Source organism: Oncorhynchus mykiss, chromosome 2, assembly GCF_057628025.1.
Source record: "Oncorhynchus mykiss isolate SJ-2025 chromosome 2, ASM5762802v1, whole genome shotgun sequence".
Lineage (NCBI taxonomy): Eukaryota > Metazoa > Chordata > Actinopteri > Salmoniformes > Salmonidae > Oncorhynchus > Oncorhynchus mykiss.
This window is the reverse complement of record NC_143023.1, coordinates 43,081,664-43,105,758: the sequence shown is the minus strand read 5'-3', so window position 1 is coordinate 43,105,758 and position 24,095 is coordinate 43,081,664. Positions and strand designations below refer to the sequence as shown.

General features: G+C 42.6%; 1 protein-coding gene across 14 annotated transcripts in view; it reads left to right on the top strand.

The window, feature by feature from the left end:
- LOC110490292 (phosphatase and actin regulator 4B) overlaps window positions 1-24,095 on the top strand; it is a 61,345-nt gene that overhangs the window by 11,318 nt on the left and 25,932 nt on the right. For 5 of the 14 annotated variants that reach the window (XM_090200311.1, XM_090200295.1, XM_090200300.1 and 2 more), the window contains exon 1: window positions 20,438-23,861. In XM_090200311.1, the coding sequence (XP_090056437.1) occupies window positions 23,702-23,861 (160 nt within the window). In that variant the 5' untranslated portion in view covers window positions 20,438-23,701. Of the gene's footprint in view, window positions 1-2,183; window positions 2,562-11,294; window positions 11,404-11,507; window positions 11,553-19,288; window positions 19,482-20,437; window positions 23,862-24,095 lie in introns of those variants that run through there. The other 9 variants (XM_090200330.1, XM_090200338.1, XM_090200320.1 and 6 more) reach the window with 4 other exon arrangements.

Genomic DNA, 24,095 nt, shown 5'->3' with positions numbered 1-24,095 from the left:
ACTTTCCTAGTGTACTGTATATCCCAATCCAAACTGGATTTCAGCTAAATGTACTACATTTTCACACACAACCTCCTCCCTTTTCATCAACTTAAACATTTCTCTACCAAAATAGCATAATTTATTTTTAGCAATGCATCTCCATTACTTCAGGAAGCAATTCTATTCTCCCGAAAACCCTGAGGAAGTTCTTCAGCAACGTATTTAGTACAACACAAATATTAATGGCTAACCTCTTTTGTTGGCCATCTTATTGAAAAACACATTTTCTAAAGGGCATTGTGGACAAGGACAGAAAGTTGTTTGATTTTGTAATGATGTGTAAAACCTACGGGGATATATGTACAAATCATACATGTGCTCAATTAGTGTCTGCTATACCCCCCACATGGAAAGTTAACTTGTGCTTTCCTTTCTTCATCTTAACTGTATGCTGTCCTACTCTAAAAAACTATAAATGGATACAAAATGATAAGTTATATTTATCTGCAACGCCATAAAAATTAGGAAGATATCTTTGACAACCCAATACCATGGAAGCAGGTCTGAGCCTTTCAGTTAAATGTATTTTATAAAATTATGTCAACAAAGACAATGCTTTGTATTTGATTTATTGAGCAAGACTCGAAATGCAGATTCTGTCATAATGAGGAGGACATAATGCATTTGTATTGGTACTGTTTGACAGTAAGTTTATTCTGGCTACAGATTCAAGGCTGTAATAAACAGGCTCTCTAAGGTCAGGGCGTGACAAAGTGGGAGATGCTAAGCAATGGGTAGTATTGAGAAACTCTTTAGGCATATTTTTTGGACCAAGTCGACTAGAGTTCTATTGAACAATATTATTAATTAAAGCAAATATGTTTTTAAAATTGTCCAAATGCCATGGAATGTAAGCTAACAATGTTTTGTACTTATTTTTTGTATTAGGCTACACCATGGCATTGCTAATAACTGTTGTCCAAATGTGTTGTATCGTGTGTGTTTGTTTTGATATGTACATTGTCCTTAGTTCTTATGGTTGTCTTATCCTGTCATCATTTCTTTTTTAAATCTTTTAATTCATGTCATTTACCTTTCTCAATCTCAGAGTGGAAACGTTGTTTGCAGAGTTCACAACCTTGTGAGAAACATTGTCTTTTGTTTGGGGTGCTCCATATGAGCATGTGTCTGATTTCTCTTTCCTGATAATGTTGAGGTAGTGTGTGCGCACTTGAGCACGCATAGAAGTACCTGTCCTGCTGCACAGGAAAAGTAGGAAAGTGTTTATTATTATTTTTTTATATCCATTGCGAATTATAATATATTGAAACTATAGTTCCTCACAGTAAGCTATTTGAAAAAGGTTTTAAACAATTAAGTATGTTTTCAAAATGCATACTGCCTCCAGCTCACATTGCAAAGTGGTGGGTGATGCACTATTAGGCTGGTGCCTGCACTTGAATGGTAGGCGTGTTTAGAAAAACAAAATTGTAGCTCTTTTTAATTGTGCACTAAAACTGTTTTAAACATGCAATTTGCATTGGGATTTGTGGCGCAATGAATGGGCTTATAAAAGCACATTTTACTCTAGCAGCAATCAGCTGAGGAGCTGCAGGAGAAATCCCGCTCAAAATAGGCTCTGTATGCCTTGCGCATATGATAGTTGTTGGATAAATAAGATGCATGATGACTAATGAATGCACAGGCCAATATAATTACACTAAATTATTAAAATTAGCCTATAGACTGATAAGCATGACGGTGAAATGTATTTCCATGAACTGGTGTTTCCACCAATGAATTAAAACATTTTTTTATTGCCAATTGCCGGCTAACGGAAACCCTGTTGGTTAATGTACTCTGCCCTCTCCTCATTTTAGTCCACTAGTAGGATGGTAGGGTGGAGGGTGCGGAGACTGCGGACTCACTGACTTTAAACAGTGGAAGTGCATTTATGCACGAGGATGGAAATATGGGATGCAGAGAGCTTGGAAGATGGGTGTGTGAAAATACTGACCATGCAAAAGGTGTGGGTTCAAGCTAGATTACCTGACAGCTGTCCCTGCTGATACCTGACAGCTGTCCAAGCCAGCGATCTTGTCTATTGTATGTAATCAGGAACTTCACTTCCACACACCACATTGGGTGGAGTCCTTACTTCTGCCTTTAGGACAGAGGATATAAACACATTCTCATTGCTCATAGTTACCGAAGAACAGTGAGTTTCAAAGGTCCATTTGCACTAGCTTCCTGTTGAACAGTGCTCTAAAACAGGTGGAGAGATTTTTTAAAAGTTTTTCAGGGGATAGGAGCGTTTTGGGCTCCTTGGGAAAGTGGGCCACAAGTCCCTGCGGTGAGTGGTGCTATTCTGGGGTAGGCTCGGTGATGACGTGTAGCCGACCCGGATTGAGAACAGACTCCATCTTCTGTCCGTATCCGAGAGGGGGGGCTGGGGAGCGGTGCTGATCGGAGAGATTCGCACGAGAGGGACTAGAGAGGCTGTAAGTCTGCCACTGCGCACCCAGCTCCAAGACACCTTTGGCGGGGGAGAGATCTGGCATAAAGACCCTTCTGGAGCAGTGAGTATGGCACTGGGTCCACCTGCTTTAGGCTCTGGTTCTGGACAACTGCAGTGCTTACCTTCTAGATGTGTCGTGCTAGATGCATGCCATTAGCTGAGAGTGTTGTCTTGGTGAAGTGGTAGAGAACTGGGGATAACCATTTTTTCTTCACTGTATTGGTGGCTGTTTGTGCCCAAAACCCAAGCAGCCCTGCTGTGAGAGGAGGTGGGCTGCTATTAAAAGATCACATAACCAAGCCAGCTGCTCCCGTTTCCGCTCTCATCTTAATTGAATCATCGCTAGTGGAGTGCGCCAGCCAGTGAGAGTGCACTCTACAAATGATTATACAGTGGTCACTCTAGCAACAAATAGTTTGTGATTCCTCCTGACCAGTGCTTTCTGACCTTTGCTTTGTGATTCAATCGGCTACTCACCACGGTGGAAATCATTACGGTCTCTAATTAGTCAGGACTATCACTGACCAAGGTGTGTGCCAGGTCTTGCACCCTCCTGCTTGACAGTCAGTGTGAGGTGTTATGTGAGGTCAGGTGTTATCAGCTGTGGTCTGGACTGGAGACTGACATGTTATGATGTGTCAAAGGCAAGTGGAGTGTATATCTGGCATCGCTATGTTGGAAAGGTGAGTGATTTGAAGTCTCTGGACTGTTTGACTTTGACACAGTGAGACTTGTGGTGGTGCAGAAAAGCATTGATTGAGCACAGCGGTTTCGCCCAGCAGTGAGACGGTTAAAAACTCAAAAGGGAACTAGGCCATGTACATCCCTTTTTCACAAGCACCATCCAGAGGGTGTGCTGTGAGCATGAGAGGGAGAGAGAGCGAGGGAGGGAGAGAGCACATTTCTTTGTTTCAAATTACATGCAGTGATGCATTCAACGGCTGAGCATAAAGATGAGGGCATGACGAGATGTATAAGATCACAAACACACACACACCTTTCTAAGATCGGGAAATGCTTGCCACTCTACTCCAGACTCTGCTGTGACTCACCAAGCCGTGGTGCTAGGCGGGTTGGGAGTGACTACTTGTCTTTCAATGCTAAAAGTCCAGTACATTTAGCCCAGGCTCTGAACTCAAGGAAAGGATGGGGCTTATTTGGTGTCGCTGCCACTTGTTCAGTTGGGTTTCATTCCTTTACCCTTTTAGCTTTCTTTTGTGGTTAAAATGCAAAGCTTTGTTCCCACACTCATACAGCAAGAGAAACTCAGAAGTGGTGACGGTACTTCTGAAACAAAGCAATCAGTCATATTAAATGGTCGACTGATGATGGGAAGTGCGTTTGTGTGAGTGAGAGCAGTAGAACCCTGTGCATAGCTGAGTCCTAGATAGACTATTAGCCTAGGTAATGGCTGTGTGTGTCCGTGAGTGTGTCCATGCATTTATGATTGCGCGTGTGTCTGTGTGTAGTAGAGCAGTAGAACCCTGTGCATAGCTGAATCCTAGATAGACTATTAGCCTAGGTAATGGCTGTGTGTGTGCGTGAGTGTGTCCATGCATTTATGATTGCGCGTGTGTCTGTGTGTAGTAGAGCAGTAGAACCCTGTGCTTGGCTGTGTCCTGAACAGAATTATTACTTCATGGCAGGGCATTGTTTGGATGGTGTGTATTTCTAGCTCTGGTCAATGGGGCCTCTCAGGCCTCTCAATGGGGCCATCACATTGTTTTAACAGGCTTTTGCCCATGTAGTCATGGGTTAATAACACTGTTCATTAAAGAATAGTAATAGTCATTTGTAGGGCTGGGAATTGCCAGGGACCTCACGATATGATATTATTACGATACTTAGGTGCCAATACAATATGTATTGTGATTCTCATGATTTTATATGTATTGCAATTCAATACTGTGATTTTATTGCAATGTTCAATGTTATAAATATATTGCTCTCCATGTCTGCTGCAGAGACGAGAGCCATGAGAAGTTTTGATCAGTTATGGAAATAAAAGTGCTGAAAACAAATTGGCTCCCTATAAAAAGAAGAGCATTTCAAGCATTTCGCTACACTCGTATTAACATCTGCTAACCATGTGTATGTGACAAATAAAATTTGATTTGAGATTGAGAACAAGCTATGACGTTTTGGTGCAGGGAAAGCAAACTAGCACAAAAATGATACTGTGATATTGTCAAAATCATGTCATAACTTTTCTGGCCTTGCATTTATGGAAGTGTAAGTTGTTGTTAAATCATATATTAAGCATTAATCAGTTAAATTAGACATTGAACTTGAACCCTGTAAGAATCCTGGATCTAGCTGTCGGACAGTTTTTTTTTTATATAGAGATCTGAAAAATGCAGTCTAAGTAACATTTTGTGTCTCCTTATGTTACAGGGTGAAAACCGTTTTCATGAGCACACAAATCCAAAATGATGTATGCGATTGCAAAATCAAATGCTTCTAACCGAAAAATTAAGGCAGTGATACAATTTTAAAGACATTACAATACATTCATTACAGAATCCACAATACACTGTGTGCCCTCAGGCCCATACTCCATTACCACATATCTACAACGCAAAATCCATGTGTACGTGTGTGTATAGTGCGTATGTTACCGTGTGTGTGTGTATGCATGTGTGTGCCTATGTTTGTGTCACTTCAGTCCCTGCTTTTCCATAAGGTGTATTTTTATCTGGTTTTTAAATCTGATTCTACTGCTTTCATCAGTTACCTGTTGTGGAATAGAGTTCCATGTAGTGATGGCTCTATGTAGTACTGTGTGCCTCCCATAGTCTGTTCTGCTGCATTTCTTGTGGAGTATGCATGGGTGTCCGAGCTGTGTGATAGTATTTTAAACAGACAGCTGGGTACTTTCAGCTTGTCAACACCTCTTACAAAAACAAGTAATGAGGAAGTCAATCTCTCTTCCACTTTGAGCCATGAGAGATTGACATGCATGTCATTTAATTTTAGATCTCCATGTACTTTTAAGGGCCAGCCGTGCTGCCCTGTTCTGAGCCAACTGCAATTTTCCCAAGTCCCCCTTTGTGGCACCTGACCACACGACTGAACAGTAGTCCAGGTGCGACAAAACCAGGGCCTGTAGGACCTGCCTTGTTGATAGTGTTGTTAAGAAGGCAGAGCAGTGCTTTATTATGGACAGAATTCTCCCCATTTTAGCTACTGTTCTATCAATATGTTTTGACCATGACACCTCAACTTGCTCAATTTCAACATTATTCATTACGAGATGCAGTTGAGGTTCAGGGTTAGTAAATTATTTGTCCCAAATACAATGCTTTGTCCCAAATGCAAGTAACTTATTCCTTGCTACCCATTCTGAAACTACCAAGAACTCTTTGTTAAGTGTTGCAGTCATTTCAGTCACTCTAGTAGCGGACGTAAATAGTGATGAGTCATGTGCATACATAGACACACTGGCCATACTCAAAGCCAGTGGCATGTCTTTAGTAAAGATTGAAAAAAGCAAGGTGAAGCATGGTGAAGAAACGGGAGCTTTTTCACCTACAAAAATAATATTTTTGGAAAAAAGGAACATTTGCTATCTAACTGGGAGTCTCCTGAGTGAAAGCATCCAAAGTTCTTCAAAGGTAAATTATTTAATTTGGTTGCTTTTCTTATTTTTGTGAAAATGTTGCCTGCTGCCAGCAGAGCCTAGCATAGCATTATGCCATGATAAACTTACACAAATGCTTGTCTAGCGTCGGCTGTAATGCATATTTTGAAAATCTGAGATGACAGTGTTGTTAACAAAAGGCTAAGCTTGTGTTTGAATATATTTATTTCATTTCATTTGCGATTTTCATGAATAGGAAAAGTTTCTAGGGGCATTTATGTCCGTTATGCTAATGCATTTGAGGCTATGATTATGCTCCCGGATACGGGTTTGCTCGTCGCAACTGGTTAAAGAACACAATCTGTGTTCTGTTAGACAAGTAGCTCTTTATCCACATTATAGCAGGGGGTGAAAAGCCATAACACAAGTTTTTCTAGCAGCAGACTATGAATGTAATGTCAAAAGCCGCACCGAAGTCTAACAAGACAGGCCCCACAATCCTTTTATCAACAATTTCTCTCAGCCAATCATCAGTCATTTGTGTAAGTGCTGTGCTTGTTGAGTGTCCTTCCCTATATGCGTGCTTAAAGTCTGTCAATTTGTTTACTGTGGAATAGCATTGTATCTTTTCCAGAAGTTTACTAAAAGTTGGTAACAGGCTGATCGGTTGGTTATTTGAGCCAGTAAGGGGGGGCTTTACTATTATTGGGTAGGGGAATGACTTTAGCTTCCCTCCAGGCCTGAGGGCACACACTTTCTAGTAGGATTAAATTGAAAATGTGGCAAATAGGAGTGGCAATATCGTCTGCTATTATTCTCAGTAGTTTTCCATCCAGATTGTCAGACCCCGTTGGCTTGTCATTGTTGATAGACAACAATAATTTCTTCACCTTTTCCACACTGACTTTAAGGAATTCAAAAGTACAATTATTGTCTTTCATAATTTGGTCAGATATACTTGGTTGTGTAGTTTCAGAATTTGTTTCTGGCATGTCATCCCTAAGTTTGTTTATCTTGCCAATGAAAATGTAATTAAAGTAGTTGGCAATATCAGTGGGTTTTGTGATAAATGAGCCATATGATCAAATCAAATCAAATGTATTTATATAGCCCTTCTTACATCAGCTGATATATCAAAGTGCTGTACAGAAACCCAGACTAAAACCCAAAACAGCAAGCAATGCAGGTGTAGAAGCACGGTGGCTAGGAAAAACTCCCTAGAAAGGCCAAAACCTAGGAAGAAACCTAGAGCGGAACCAGGCTATGAGGGGTGGCCAGTCTTCTTCTGGCTGTGCCTGGTGGAGATGATAAAAACACATGGCCAAGATGTTAAAATGTTCGTAAATGACCAGCTTGGTCAAATAATTATAATCACAGTAGTTGTCGAGGGGCAGCAAGTCAGCACCTCAGGAGTAAATGTCAGTTGGCTTTTCATAGCCGATCATTAAGAGTATCTCTACCACTCCTGCTGTCTCTAGAGAGTTGACAACAGCAGGTCTGGGACAGGTAGCACATCCGGTGAACAGGTCAGGGTTCCATAGCCGCAGGCAGAACAGTTGAAACTGGAGCAGCAGCATGGCCAGGTGGACTGGGGACAGCAAGGAGTCATCATGCCAGGTAGTCCTGAGGCATGGTCCTAGGGCTCAGGTCTTCCGAGAGAAAGAGAGCATTAGAGAGAGCATACTTAAATTCACACAGGACACCGGATAAGACAGGAGAAGTACTCCAGATATAACAAACTGACCCTAGCCCCCCGATACATAAACTACTGCAGCATAAATACTGGAGGCTGAGACAGGAGGGGTCAGGAGACACTGTGGCCCCATCCGATGATACCCCCGGACAGGGCCAAACAGGAAGGATATAACCACACCCACTTTGCCAAAGCACAGCCCCCACACCACTAGAGGGATATCTTCAACCACCAACTTACCATCCTGAGACAAGGCCGAGTATAGCCCACAACGATCTCCGCCACGGCACAACCCAAAGGGGGGCGCCAAACCAGACAGGAAGATCACGTCAGTATCTCAACCCACTCAAGTGACGCACCCCTCCTAGGGACGGCATGAAAGAGCACCAGTAAGCCAGTGACTCAGCCCCTGTAATAGGGTTAGAGGCAGAGAATCCCAGTGGAGAGAGGGGAACCGGCCAGGCAGAGACAGCAAGGGCGGTTCGTTGCTCCAGAGCCTTTCCGTTCACCTTCACACTCCTAGGCCAGACGACACTCAATCATATGACCCACTGAAGAGATGAGTCTTCAGTAAAGACTTAAAGTTTGAGACCGAGTCTGCGTCTCTCACATGGGTAGGCAGACCATTCCATAAAAATGGAGCTCTATAGGAGAAAGCCTTGCCTCCAGCTGTTTGCTTAGAAATTCGAGGGACAATTAGGAGGCCTGCGTCTTGTGACCGTAGCGTACGTGTAGGTATGTACGGCAGGACCAAATCAGAAAGATGGGTAGGATCAAGCCCATGTAATGCTTTGTAGGTTAGCAGTAAAACCTTGAAATCAGCCCTTGCCTTAACAGGAAGCCAGTGTAGGGAGGCTAGCACTGGAGTAATATGATATTTTTTTTTGGTTCTAGTCAGGATTCTAGCATTGTTTATTTAGTGCTTTACCCGGGTAGCCAGAATGTAGAGCATTGCAGTAGTCTAACCTAGAAGTAACAAAAGTATGGATTAATTTTTCTGCATCATTTTTGGTCAACGTTTCTGATTTTGCAATGTTACATAGATGGAAAAAAGCTGTCCTTGAAACAGTCTTGATATGTTCGTCAAAAGAGAGATCAGGGTCCAGAGTAACGCCGAGGTCCTTCAGTTTTATTTGAGATGACTGTACAACCATCAAAATTAATTGTCAGATTGTACAGAAGATCTCTTTGTTTCTTGGGACCTAGAACAAGCATCTCTCTTTTGTCCGAGTTTAAAAGTAGAAGGTTTGCAGCCATCCTCTTCCTTATGTCTGAAACACAGGCTTCTAGCGAGGGCAATTTTGGGGCTTCACCATGTTTCATTGAAATGTGCAGCTGTGTGTCATCCGCATAGCAGTGAAAGTTAACATTATGTTTTCGAATGACATCCCCAAGAGGTAAAATATATAGTGAAAACAATAGTGGTCCTAAAACGGAACCTTGAGGAACACTGAAATGTACAATTGATTTGTCAGAGGACAAACCATTCACAGAGACAAACTGATATCTTTCCGACAGATAAGATCTAAACCAGGCCAGCACTTGTCCGTGTCGACCAATTTGGGTTTCCAATCTCTCCAAAAGAATGTGGTGATCGATGGTATCAAAAGCAGCACTAAGGTCTAGGAGCACGAGGACAGATGCAGAGCCTCAGTCTGATCCCATTAAAAAGGTAATTTTACCACCTTGACAAGTGCAGTCTCAGTGCTATGATGGGGTCTAAAACCAGACTGAAGCATTTCGTATACATTGTTTGTCTTCAGGAAGGCAGTGAGTTTCTGCGCAACAGCTTTTTCTAAAATGTTTGAGAGGAATGGAAGATTCGATATAGGCTGATAGTTTTTAAAAATATTTTCTGGGTCAAGGTTTGGCTTTTTCAAGAGTGGCTTTATTACTGCCACTTTTCGTGAGTTTGGTACACATCCGGTGGATAGAGAGCCGTTTATTATGTTCAACATATGAGGGCCAAGCACAGGAAGCAGCTCTTTCAGTAGTTTAGTTGAAATAGGGTCCAGTATGCAGCTTAAAGGTTTAGAGGCCATGATTATTTTCATCATTGTGTCAAGAGATATAGTACTAAAACACTTGAGTGTCTCCCTTGATCCTAGGTCCTGGCAGAGTTGTGCAGACTCAGGACAACTGAGCTTTGGAAGATTACGCAGATTTAAAGAAGAGTCCATCATTTGCTTTCTAATGATCATGATCTTTTCCTCAAAGAAGTTCATGAATTTATCACTGCTGAAGTGAAAGCCATCTTCACTTGGGGAATGCTGCTTTTTAGTTAGCTTTGCGACAGTAGGCAGCAGCAGCAGGCTCGTAAGCATTCATTTAAACAGCACTTTAGTGCGTTTTGCCAGCAGTTCTTCGCAAGCACAGCTCTGTTTATGACCTAATGGCTGATGTAACCGATGTGAAATGGCTAGCTAGTCAGCGGTGGTTCGCGCTAATAGCGTTTCAATGGTGATGTCTCTCACTCTGAATCCTGAAGTAGTTGTTCCCCATGCTCTGCAAGGGCCGCAGCTTTTGTGGAGCGATGGGTAACGATGCTTCGAGTGTGGCTGTTGTCGATGTGTTCCTGGTACGAGCCCAGGTAGGGGCGAGGAGAGGGACGGAAGCTATATTTTTACACTGGCAATACTATAGTGCCTATAAGAACATCCAGTAGTCAAAGGTATATGAAATACAAATGGTATAGAGAGAAATAGTCCTATAAATACTATATTAACTACAACCTAAAACCTCTTACCTTGGAATATTGAAGTCTCATGTTGAAAGGAACCACCAGCTTTCATATGTTCTCATGTTCTGAGCAAGGTACTCAAACGTTAGCTTTTTTACATAGCACATATTGCACTTTTACTTCTCCAACACTTTGTTTTTGCATTATTTAAACCAAATTGTTTAAACATGTTTCATGATTTATTTGGGGCTAAATGGATTTTTATTGGTGTATTATATTAAGTTAAAATAAGTGTTCATTCAGTATTGTTGTAAATGTCATTATTACAAATACATTTTTTTTTAATCGGCCGATTTAATCGGTATCTGCTTTATTTGGTCCTCCATTAATCGGTATCGGCGTTGAAAAATCATAATCGGTTTAATATTGTCCTCCTGGCTATGACACTGTCACACCGAGCTGCAGCTAGAGTCAGTGTGCGTGTGTGTGTTTCAGTCAAGATGGACTGTAAAGGAGCATGTCTTTTGGCTCTCTTTAATATTTAGTTACCACACACCACAATGTGTTTATTGCCAATTGTTTTTATTAACTATCTTAGAATTTAGATTTGGGTGTAAATCTGAAGAGGAAAAATGCAGTTTTCAAACAGTCGTTAAGTCCGTGTGTGTTTGGGTGTCATAACGATGCCATTACCCTTCTCCTCACTCTAAATCCTCTAAATATTTAAGTGTTGTTTTATGTGGAATGTCACTTGAGTTTATCGATCCCCATTAAAACTGGTTAAATGCTCTCCCCTCCCAGCTGTGTGTGACTGACTGTGTGTTTTGCTCTCTCTGGACAGCGGGACTGAGCCGAGAGGGCATCTCCAGGGAGGCCTGAAACCTCTCCCCACAGACCTACGTACTGCTGCTGAAGACCACCTCCTCCCAACACCAATGACCTTCTACAGTGTACATCTCTTCAGTTTTTACATAAATACTATTCATGAAAGTTGACCTTTTTGCCATTTTCCTCTGCAGGCTAATAAATAAAAATGTTGCCGCTTCTTTTTCAGGAATCGTTGACTGTTGCGCCTCAGACCTTGTAATGGAAAGTCGTGGTAAGTTTAGCTTCTTGTTCATTGTGGTTTGTGTAGTAGTGCAACATAGACCTGGGTGTGTTTATGGGGCAGTTTGTTTTTTGCTGCTAATCGGCGCACAGCAGACAGCTATGGCGCCCTCTGTAGGCTAGTGAGACAGGCTCCCTCCCTTTCTTGTTAGAACCAGTCTGTGTGTTGAGGTTCAGTTCCATCTGCCTGCTGAAGAGGCCTGGCCCAGTCTGTTTTCCAGGTCGACAGGTTCCGGGCTCATGCGGATTGGCCCAGCTCTCTGTCTCTCCCGCTCTCTGGAAGCCAGCCCATTTTGGAGGCTTTGTGGGGCAGTGAGAAAATGCCGTACAACTACAGACTCCATCTTTAGAAGCAGAGAGAGAGAAAGGGAAGAGGAAAAGGCTCATACCTAGTCAGTTGTAAAACTGAAATTTGTCTTCCGCATTTAACCCAAATGGAGGGCTGCCTTAATAGACATCTACTTCATCGGTGCCTGGGGAAGAATGGGGTTAACTGCCTTGCTCAGGGGCAGAACGACAGACTTTTTTACCTTGTCGGCTCTGGGATTCTTTAGCTGTGCTTGATTGAGCTTGCCTGGCACAATGGAACCAATAGAATAGTCCCCAAAGTGACAGCTTTGCAAACCTCGCACACCTGGCATTCCAGACAGGCTCAATCAAACGCAGCTAGGAAAAACTCCCTAGAAAGGCTAAAACCTAGGAAGAAACCTAGAGAGGAACCAGGCTATGAGGGGTGGCCAGTCCTCTTCTGTCTGTGCCGGGTGGAGCTAACAGAACATGGCCAAGATTTTCAAATGTTCATAAATGACCAGCATGGTCAAATAATAATAATCACAGTAGTTGTCGAGGGTGCAGCAAGTCAGCACCTCAGGAGTAAATGTCAGTTGGCTTTTAATAGCCGATCATTAAGAGTCTCTACCACTCCTACTGTCTCTAGAGAGTTGAAAACAGCAGGTCATGGACAGGTAGCAAGTCCGGTGAACAGGTCAGGATTCCATGGCCGTATTCCATTCCATATTGTGTAGAACAGATATGATTGTCTGTCAGATCATACCAGCTCAATTCACTCTAATCCTATCTGCGATGTCCAGAACGTTTCACATCACTGAATACACCCCACGTCCGTTCAGTGTCCTGTGTTGCATGTTGCATGTGACCCCAGGTAGTGGGTTTAAACATGCCCTTTGTTCTAACCAAAACAGCCTGGCTGGCTAGCCTTCCTCCTCTTCTGCCGATCTCTCTCTCTCTACCCTCTCCAATGAGAAGGAGTCGTTTGTGTTGGTCCCTTCACACTCCTTTCTCCCTCTGTATCTTGCCCAAACAGTTTGCACCTCTCCTTGGCAAACATAGGTTTCAAAGGCATGCTAATCCCTCGGAGCCTGTTCAGATTCTGATAAGGATCCAGGCCCAGGATGGACAGAAAACAGCAGCCAACCAGCCAGCGTTGAAAATTGAGAAATAGGGTCGTTCCACCTCAAAAAGCACAAGAAAGAATGTCACGGCAGATTTCCTCCTCTTCCTCTGAAGAGGTGAAACAAGGATCGGACCAATACGCAGCGTGGTAGGTGTCCATGGTTTTTAATAAGAAAAACTAAACATGAACACAAATACAAAATAAAAAAGTGAACTGGCAACGAAACAGCCCTGTGTGGTACAAACACTGACACAGGAAACAATCACCCACAAAATACCCAAAGAATATGGCAGCCTAAATATGGTTCCCAATCAGAGACAACGATAGACAGCTGCCACTAATTGAGAACCAATCTAGGCAACCATAGACATACAATTACCTAGAAAGGAAACAGCCCCATAAACTTACAAAACCCCTAGACAAGAAGAAACACATAAATCCCCCATGTCACACCCTGACCTAACCAAAATAATAAAGAAAACAAAGATAACTAAGGCCAGGGCGTGACAAAGAGGATTTCGACGACACCCACCATTTCAAATTGTTCTGAAATCTTTTCTGATCAGATTAGCATTCGTTCAAAATTATTTTGTCAAAATATAATTTGATCTCTGAGACAATAAACTGATTGATTGCACCCAAATTGTCCATTTTAAATGAGAGGATTCATATAATATTCAATAAAAATATAGTACATAACATTCCATTTGGACCCCAACAAAAAGCTTACAATGAGTAAGATTCCAACTGACCCCCCATGCCAATCCGTATCAGTTTTCTATGTTTACTGAACAAAAATATAAACGCAATAATTTCAATTTTATTGAGTAAAATCATTGAAATTGTTGCGTTTATTAGGAATTCAGTCAATTGAAATAAATAAATTAGGCCCAAATCTATGGATTTCACATGACTGGGTAGGGGTGCAGCCATGGGTGGGCCTGGGAAGGCATAGGCCCACACACTTTACCTAAAAAAAAAAAAATCCACTAATAACCCTGTCTTACTGTATGATTGCATATGAAAATCACAATGTATTTCACATTCATACAATAGAAACACTTTTATATACAAATACAAAAATAACTGAATGTTTTTCTACATACCACTACCAATAAAGAAAACTGACAACAATACATTCAGCTTTAAGATAGTGGCACCTCCGTAAAATCGTCTCTCTCTCAACTGGTTTACCAGCTCGTGAGCACAATTTTACACAAAACCAATAACATGTAAAACAAACTCAGTAATCCCTATCAAATGGATTCTTAATAAAATCTCCCAAACAAAATCGAGTACAAGTAAGCTACTCAGTAAAGTCTCTGACTTTTTACCTCAGCTAGCATCAAGCTAACATGTACTCTCGGGCATTGTAAATCACGTTCTTATCTCACTCAGTTCGACACAAAACCAACACAAAACCTTTCCTAAAGTGAATACCTTGACAAGGTTGTTAACTAGCATGTTATTACATGTTCTTTCAATATTAGAAAGTTTGGAAGTTCTGTTACATACCTGCAATAGTAAAAAGAACAGACACAAGTTTACATCTGCAATGTTCAGGAGCTTTCTTTATTCTGAAGAATGGTGCGCGCACTTGGCCAGAACTTGCTGTTTTTTCTACTACCACAGTGCAACAGCGCCATCTATTGGCCATCTGGACTACTAGCGCATGTAGAATCTACAAATTTAGATTAATTCAGACAAATACATAAACAAATTGGTTAAAAAATATATACGAAAGGGGTGTCTTGTTTTTAGTGACTTTGTTTTCAACCCATTACAGCAACAGTTCTGGTGGACATTCCTGCAGTCAGCATACCAATTGCACGCTCCCTCAAAATCTGTGGCATTGTGTTGTGTGACAAAACTGCACATTTTAGTGGCCTTTTATTGTCCCTAGCACAAGGTGCAACTGTGTAATGATCATGCTTTTTAATCAGCTTCTTAATATGTCGCACCTGTCAGGTGGATGGATTATCTTGACAAAGGTGAAATGCTCACTAACAAGGATGTACACACATTTGAGAGAAAGATTTTTCTGCGTGTGGAACATTTCTGGGATCTTTTCTTTCAGCTCATGAAACATGGGACCAACACTTTACATGTTGCGTTTATATTTTTGTTCGGTATAGTATGAAGCTGCAGCTCAGAGAATTGTTTCTTCATATCCTACGTAATGCATTCCCATGCTAAAAAGTTAGCATTTAAAACAGTGGCCAAGTAAACATGGGTGTCATGGCATGCAGAAATGACATGGAATGAACCAGTACCGTCTCAATGAAGTAGATAGTTGTAGCTCTGTCATGAGTGCTGACTGGAAGTGAATGTGAAGAAGGCTTTTGTGAAGCGTACGCGGCCATTTTTAATGGCTAGCCATTGTGCATTCATTTTTCACATTTACATTTTAGTCATGCTCTTGCTGCGGGCGATTCCCTGATCCACCTCTACGCAGACGACACCATTCTATATACTTCCGGCCCGTCCTTGGACACTGTGCTATCTAACCTCCAAACGAGCTTCAATGCCATACAACACTCCTTCCGTGGCCTCCAATTGCTCTTAAACGCTAGTAAAACCAAATGCATGCTTTTCAACCGTTCGCTGCCTGCACCCGCACGCCTGACTAGCATCACCACCCTGGATGGTTCCGACCTTGAATATGTGGACATCTATAAGTACCTAGGTGTCTGGCTAGACTGTAAACTCTCCTTCCAGACTCATATCAAACATCTCCAATCGAAAATCAAATCTATAGTCGGCTTTCTATTCCACAACAAAGCCTCCTTCACTCACGCCGCCAAACTTACCCTAGTAAAACTGACTATCCTACCGATCCTCGACTTCGGCGATGTCATCTACAAAATTGCTTCCAACACTCTACTCAGCAAACTGAATGCAGTTTATCACAGTGCCATCCGTTTTTCCACTAAAGCACCTTATACCACCCACCACTGCGACCTGTATGCTCTAGTCGGCTGGCCCTCGCTACATATTCGTCGCCAGACCCACTGGCTCCAGGTCATCTACAAGTCCATTCTAGGTAAAGCTCCGCCTTATCTCAGCTCACTGGTCACGATGGCAACACCCACCCGTAACACGCGCTCCAGCAGGTGTATCTCACTGATCATCCCTAAAGCCAACACCTCATTTGGCCGCCTTTCTTTCCAGCCTGTGACTGGAACGAATTGCAAAAATCGCTGAAGTTGGAGACTTTTATCTCCCTCACCAACTTCAAACATCTGCTATCTGAGCAGCTAACCGATCGCTGCAGCTGTACATAGTCTATCGGTAAATAGCCCACCCATTTTTACCTACCTCATCCCCATACTGTTTTTATTTATTTTATTTTATGCTCTTTTGCACACCAATATCTCTACCTGTACATGACCATCTGATCATTTATCACTCCAGTGTTAATCTGCAAAATTGTAATTATTCGCCTACCTCCTCATGCCTTTTGCACACAATGTATATAGACTCTCCTTTTTTCTACTGTATTATTGACTTGTTAATTGTTTACTCCATGTGTAACTCTGTGTTGTCTGTTCACACTGCTATGCTTTATCTTGGCCAGGTCGCAGTTGCAAATGAGAACTTGTTCTCAACTAGCCTACCTGGTTAAATAAAGGTGAAATCATTTTTTATTTTATTTTTATTTTTTTTAGCAGATGCTCTTATCCAGTGCAACATACAGGAGCCATTAGGGTTGTGCCTTACTCAAGGGCACGTCAACAGATGTTTCACCTAGTAAGCTCGGGGATTCAAACCAGCAACCTTTCTGCTCTTAACCGCTAGGCTAACTGCCACCCCATGACCACTTCAGCAGTACTAGCGACATCTCTGCTGATGGAATGATGTGTGGTCTCAGAGCAGACACTTCCTCCTCTCTCTATCTGAACTACATCTGCTTTGATAGAGGGCACAGATAGAAATAGATCTCTCCCAAAGGACAAGCTAGTAGCTTTGTAACTGCTCTGGTTTTCCGACTTTAAGCAATTTAATTTCTATGTCGGAAGTGAGTTAGAGAAGGTACCACTTTCTATATTTTTTTATTCTATTTTTCTCTCTCGGACCCCACTGCCCATCCTTTCAGTTCTCTGTGAATACTCACACCTCTCAGCCCTACTGGCAGAGTTGCTGTTAGGAGCCCCGTGTTCATGCTCTACATATACAGTGGGGAGAACAAGTATTTGAGACACTGCCGATTTTGAAGGTTTTCCCTACTTACAAAGCATGTAGAGGTCTGGAATTTATCATAGGTACACTTCAACTGTGAGAGACGGAATCTAAAACAAAAATCCAGAAAATCACATTGTATGATTTTTAAGTAATTCATTTGCATTTTATTGCATGACATAAGTATTTGATACATCAGAAAAGCAGAACTTAATATTTGGTACAGAAACCTTTGTTTGCAATTACAGAGATCATACGTTTCCTGTCATTCTTGACCAGGTTTGCACACACTGCAGCAGGGATTTTGGCCCACTCCTCCATACAGACCTTCTCCAGATCATTCAGGTTTCGGGGCTGTCGCTGGGCAATATGGACTTTCAGCTCCCTCCAAAGATTTTCTATTGGGTTCAGGTCTGGAGACTGGCTAGGCCACTCCAGGACCTTGAGATGCTTCTTACGGAGCCACTCCTTAGTTGCCCTGGCTGTGTGTTTTGGGTCGTTGTCATGCTGGAAGACCCAGCCACAACCCATCTTCAAGGCTCTTACTGAGGGAAGGAGGTTGTTGGCCAAGATCTCGCGATACATGGCCCCATCCATCTTCCCCTCAATACGGTGCAGTCGTCCTGTCCCCTTTGCAGAAAAGCATCCCCAAAGAATGATGTTTCCACCTCCATGCTTCATGGTTGGGATGGTGTTCTTGGGGTTGTACTCATCCTTCTTCTTCCTCCAAACACGGCGAGTGGAGTTTAGACCAAAAAGCTCAATTTTTGTCTCATGACCACATGACCTTCTCCCATTCCTCCTCTGGATCATCCAGATGGTCATTGGCAAACTTCAGACGGGCCTGGACATGCGCTGGCTTGAGCAGGGGGACCTTGCGTGCGCTGCAGGATTTTAATCCATGACGGCGTAGTGTGTTACTAATGGTTTTCTTTGAGACTGTGGTCCCAGCTCTCTTCAGGTCATTGACCAGGTCCTGTCGTGTAGTTCTGGGCTGATCCCTCACCTTCCTCATGATCATTGATGCGCCACGAGGTGAGATCTTGCATGGAGCCCCAGACCGAGGGTGATTGACCGTCACCTTGAACTTCTTCCATTTTCTAATAATTGCGCCAACAGTAGTTGCCTTCTCAACAAATTGCTTGCCTATTGTCCTGTAGCCCATCCCAGCCTTGTGCAGGTCTACCATTTTATCCCTGATGTCCTTACACAGCTCTCTAGTCTTGGCCATTGTGGAGAGGTTGGAGTCTGTTTGATTGAGTGTGTGGACAGGTGTCTTTTATACAGGTAACGGAGTTCAAACAGGTGCAGTTAATACAGGTAATGAGTGGAGAACAGGAGGGGTTCTTAAAGAAAAACTAACACGTCTGTGAGAGCCGGAATTCTTACTGGTTGGTAGGTGATCAAATACTTATGTCATGCAATAAAATGCAAATTAATTACTTAAAAATCATACAATGGGATTTTCTGGATTTTTGTTTTAGATTCCGTCTATCACAGTGTACCTATGATAAACATTACAGACCTCTACATGCTTTGTAAGTAGGAATACTGCTGATTTTGCAGGTTATCAAATACTTGTTCTCCCCACTGTATATGGTGGCTCCATAGAGACTATGAATACCTCTGTGGGTGTCATTATTTAACCTTTGACCTGGATCTGGCCACTGTCAGGCCACATGAGCAGTCAGAGCCCACCGCTGCTCAAGAAACTACTTTCGTTACTGCTGGTTTTGGTCTATTAAGCATCTGATTGCCCCATTCAAAGTGGAAAGAGATCCTGTGCAGAACTGTGGTGGGCATATATGAAGGGCTAAAGCCCGAGAGGTTAGCCAGAGAATGTTGGTCAATTCTCTTGTGGTAAATCCAATCTTCTCACTCACTCTAACACACACACACACACACACACACACTAAAATACAAACACATATTTATACACCACCAGTGCAGCTCAAAGGAATGATTGGCATCCGTCTGTGAATGCTGACCGGAAGGAGGGTCAGTGAGAAAGGGAGAGGGTGGGGAGCACTTCAAGGGAGCAGGGAGGGTAGGTCTTACGGAGACCGAAAGAGGGAGGGAGAGTGGGAGGATTAACCGAAAAAGGTAGAAGGGATAGAAAGTTGCAAAGAGTTGCTGGTGAAATAGACAGAAAGAGGAGTCTAGTGAACTTGGTTGAACAAGCTGTGGACCAGGTGTGCTCCTCCTCTGCCCAGCACGGAGTGCCTATTCCTGGGTAGAAAGAGCAAAACAGGCCCCTCTGGGGCTGGATCATGGGACAGAGCCTTCCTCTGGAGACCCCAGCTCAGGACCAACACATCCCCCGCAGCGGTGAGTTTCTAGCTTACTTACTCACTCACTCACTCAGTCACTCACATACACCTGCTCTATTATCAGTCTCACAAGTACACATTTATAAATAAACTCAAACACTTTTACTCACTTATAAAAAAATATCCTTAGTGATCAGTTTTTCAATTTCTTTTCAACATCTTGGGTGCTGAAAAAAGTTTGGAGGGCAGAGGAGAGGCGGGGCTGGAGATTGTGTAATCAACAATGTTGCACACTTTATTTATCTCTCTTTACCACAGGGAATGCTAAAAGTCACTGGGATCAGGTGGATGAATATCAGCTGTGTGTGTGTGCGTGCACCCACATTACTGAGTGCAGGATACCCTTCTGACATGCTGTATGCAAAACAAAAAGATTAGCCGCACAAACACGTCTCACTGTTTGCGGCAGAGGGATTACTGGAAATATGATTTTCTGTCTGAATGTGTAGAGTGTTATTATGTGCTTTTTTTTGGAGCCATACCATCCAGCATTCCCTCAGTATTGTTGTGGTATGTTATCCCATGGAGGTTAAGCCTACGAGGTTGGGTTGTCTTGCTAGGTTATTGTATTGAGATTAAGTTAGGCAACCAGCGAGTAATCGGCCTAGTGTGCCACTTGTGTAACAAGTTAAACAAGCACACCATGCAAAAAATGGACCAGCCCTTCTTGCATTTGAAATGCCAGATGGCCAGTTCGACCCTGTGTGTAGATACTAGTACACAAAACCAGGTTGAGAGATGGCTATCTTTTCAAACGAAAACTTTAGGTATTGGAATTACCTCTCTGTACCACCCACTAGTGACAAGTCAAAACTTATCTAGGCTCCATTTCAAAACATGGAAGGTGACTAGTTTAGGGTTGAGGAGGGAAAGGGAGGGTGGGCTTTCCTTGCGGAAGCAGACTCATATCTAAGTGATCAGGCTGCTCTAGGCAGTGGGCCTGCTGCTGAGGCCCTTTAATACAACACTATCTGTTCTCCACCACATGCTCACCTGACTGCTCCTGCTATGAGTCATGGGGCTGAGGCTAAACCTGGATCATAATTAGCTACAGTTTTTTACGCAAGATATGTGATAACTATGTTTCCATACTCAACGTTACAGCTTAGCTTATACAAAACTTTGCCATAGATTTTTCAAGTAACCTGCTCTTGGCAATACTATCTTCGTTCTCATGTCAGGTACAAGGTTATCTTCTAAATGTCCGTGTCCAGTTGCTGGTGGTTCTACAAAAAAATATATTAAAACCATGTTTTGTATCGAGCGGGAAATGCCTCTTGCATGTGTGTAGATCTTTGTTTTGCTCACACTGTGTAACTTGCTGTCATCTACTAGTAGAAACAACTAGTTCCTGCAAAGATGCTGGGAAATGCTAGATGTGCGTTGGCGAAGAGCCTCCCAGCACGGCACAAAAAATGGATTTAAATACTTTCTGATTTTTTTTCTCCAGATTTTTTGTAGAATCATCTGCAACTGGACACTCACATTTCTAAGAACATTTTTCCTAATGACCATTACTCAGGCCTCTTTCTTTTTGTGGTGGGAGACTTGGTGTGAGATGATGTGTAGTTCGAAAAAATAATATATGACAACTCTTTTTATTGACTCGAGTTATTATTCGTTTTTCTGAGTTACTCATTCATTTTTTGTCGTTATTTTGAACTGCTGGCCGCAATTAACTCTACAGCAGGATTAATACGTGCTTCTCCGGCTCCTGAAATGTGCGGCGACCAACAACTGTCTGTCATATATGCGCGCTGGAAAATAGATCATGCTGCAGGCAGCATAGAGAAGAAAAATACATGTTTAGAACTGATAACAGCCCCTGTGCAACAAACTCGAACTTGAGAACGAATCGTTTGGGGTGCTGCAGTTGGCGAACAATATTGTGCTTATCACCCTCACTGCAGTCAAGCAATGCATTCCGCCAAGAGCCGTTCACAATCTAGTCCGGTTGCGACCACAACTAGACCTCGTTTCAAGTGTATCAATAAATAATATAGTTTGTATTCCTAGAAATCTGGGCGTTACTGACTCTAAATAGTCAAGATTTGTTATTTTGACTAAACGAGTCAAAGATCATAGTCAGTAAAAATAGCTCAACTTCCCATCACTAGTCTGAGGTGTGGAATATGTTTTGACACCAGGTGTGGCTATTAGCATTGCTTTGAGGTCATCTCAGTCTGGCGGTTTCCACTAGATAGTAAAGCCACAATGTCGAAATTGGCTATATTGTAAAAATGGGAAATCACGTTTTAAGTAGATAAATTGTAGAAATAGGTGGAACTTATGACGTTGTGGCTGTGGTAACTGTTACAGGCTTTGGTTTTCGAGGTTGGTTCTATTTAGTTGTGAATGCGCACTGATTGGAATTATCCTAGTTGATCAGGATGTGTTTCACCTGTTGCCTCATTAGTCAGTTGTTAGTTTTAGGTGATATTTAAGAGCTACAGAGCCAATGCTTCAGTGGGCATCTCTTATGTGAAACAAAGCCTTTTATCATGTCTCACCTGTTTGTTTTGTGCCACATTTATTTGCACTCCCTTACCTAAGTTGGTGTGAGTTGTCTTTTCCTTTAGTTTGTCTGCTATCAGGCAAATCCGGTGGGTGTTTGTTTAGCCAGCACCCAGTCAGTAGGCACCCCCTTGGATGCCTTTTAAAACCCCACCTGTTTTGTTCTGGTTGTCAGAGGCTCATTTGGTAGTTCCCTATTTCTAATGAGCAGCAATTTTTTTTTTGGGGGGGGGGTGTAACATTACTAGTGACGACCAAGTCTGACCCTGTTTCCTTATTGGCAAGCTCTAGATGGGATGGATTCCTAATTGGACAGCACTGTCGTCTAGCCTGGTATCCTTGCTGTCACTGCATCATTCACTTTGAACCTTTCTTCCAGACCTCTCTAATGTCTGTTTTTACATAAAATCATTATACACAACACTTAAGGATTCTTCAAGAGGTCTGGGTGATTGATGATGATGGAGGGTTTATGGTATTGTTATACAACGGGTGGGTCTAATCTTTAATACTGATTGGTAAAAACCGCATTCCAGCCGGTGTCTATTCCACAAATTAGCACCGGCTAAATCTATGACGTTAAAATGCCTATTTACTCTGTTCCATCTGACTGCACAATCCACTGTCATCCCAGCCAAGTTATAAACTTGATCTCCATTATAAAAAGCATCTAGACATTATCTCAATTTTCTTTTACACTAACATTTAGTTTTCAACAGCAGAGATTTGTATAAACCTTATAGAACAAAGACTGAACAACTGGATAGCGTCTCTAGCAACCGAACCGATAGAACGAACGATCAGCCAGCTTGGGTAGCAACCCTAGATTTGTGTCAGGACTTTATCTTGTGGAAGAATGAAATGGTATGAATAAATTCATCAAAATAATGTTTTTAATGAAAATATGTCAATCATTATTTGAATATGTTGGTAACCCGTAGTATAAAAGTGATACTGCCCTTGAAACCGGTGTTTTGAAAGATATATTGGCACAATTTGCTAACACCCCTGCCAATATACCGCCTTCTCTGGCATTATCACTTAATATTATGTCCTGTGTGCTTTATAGCCGACAGTACAGGCTATCAGTTGAAACAGGCTCTCTGTTTCCATGTGAGTGGTGGAGGTTGACTTTGTTCTCTGTCACAGTTAGAATCAGGGTGGAGTACCGTTTCCTCCCTTGTTTCCCAGAACCCTCCCCCCTTTCCTCTGTCCGAGTCACACAGCTGCAGACAGCCTCCACACACCGGACCTCCACTCACTCTTCAGGCACGCTTTTGACAAGAAAATGGGTATAGGAAGGATCCATTTGGTCACCTTTCGGATCTCCGGGATAAGATCAACTGTATTTCCTGCTACCAGCTGAATGGAGTGAATGTGCTGCCGTGTGTTTCTGGTAGTATCAGTCAGTCAACCCACTGTGGATCTGGAGTGTGTCGGCCCAGCACAGCCATCATTTATCCTGCTTGAGGGGATTTTAACTGACCTGCCTGCCGTGCTCTCCTTGTCAGAGGCAAACCGTTCTGCCAGAGCCTGCTGTGCCTGTGTGTAGGAGAACCAAGGGAGTGTATGTGTTACAGACAACTGCGTTTAGCAACTCATTCTTTGGACATCGTGAACTGAATCCACTGGTTTTTGTAACTTCCCGAAGAGATGGCTGTACATGGTTTGGACCTGGCCTCTGGACTTTGATGTTTTGTCCGTATGTGGCTTAGTAGCCTTCTGTGGGTCTCTGCACTGTCACAGCCGACCCCCGCCCCTCCCTACCTAGTGTTTGAGTTTTTGAACACAACCTTCTGCTTCCTCATGGCATGCTGCCTCAAGTCCCACCACCATGGAAGCTGGACCCTGACCTCTCACCCAGGTGACTTGCTCTGTAATATAACTTCCATAACCCTGCTTTGGAGCCCATTTCCACCTTTTGACATGTTTCCTCTACCTCCACTTCTGGTGTTTTGAAGGAAGGTATTGTATAGTATTATTACATCTGCCCATCAGCAGCTGGCAAATATTATAGTGTTTTTTAAGCGTGCGTTGTTGTGTGAACCGAATTGCTGGGGCAATGTTATTGTCAGGACATCCTATGTTTGTGGGACTG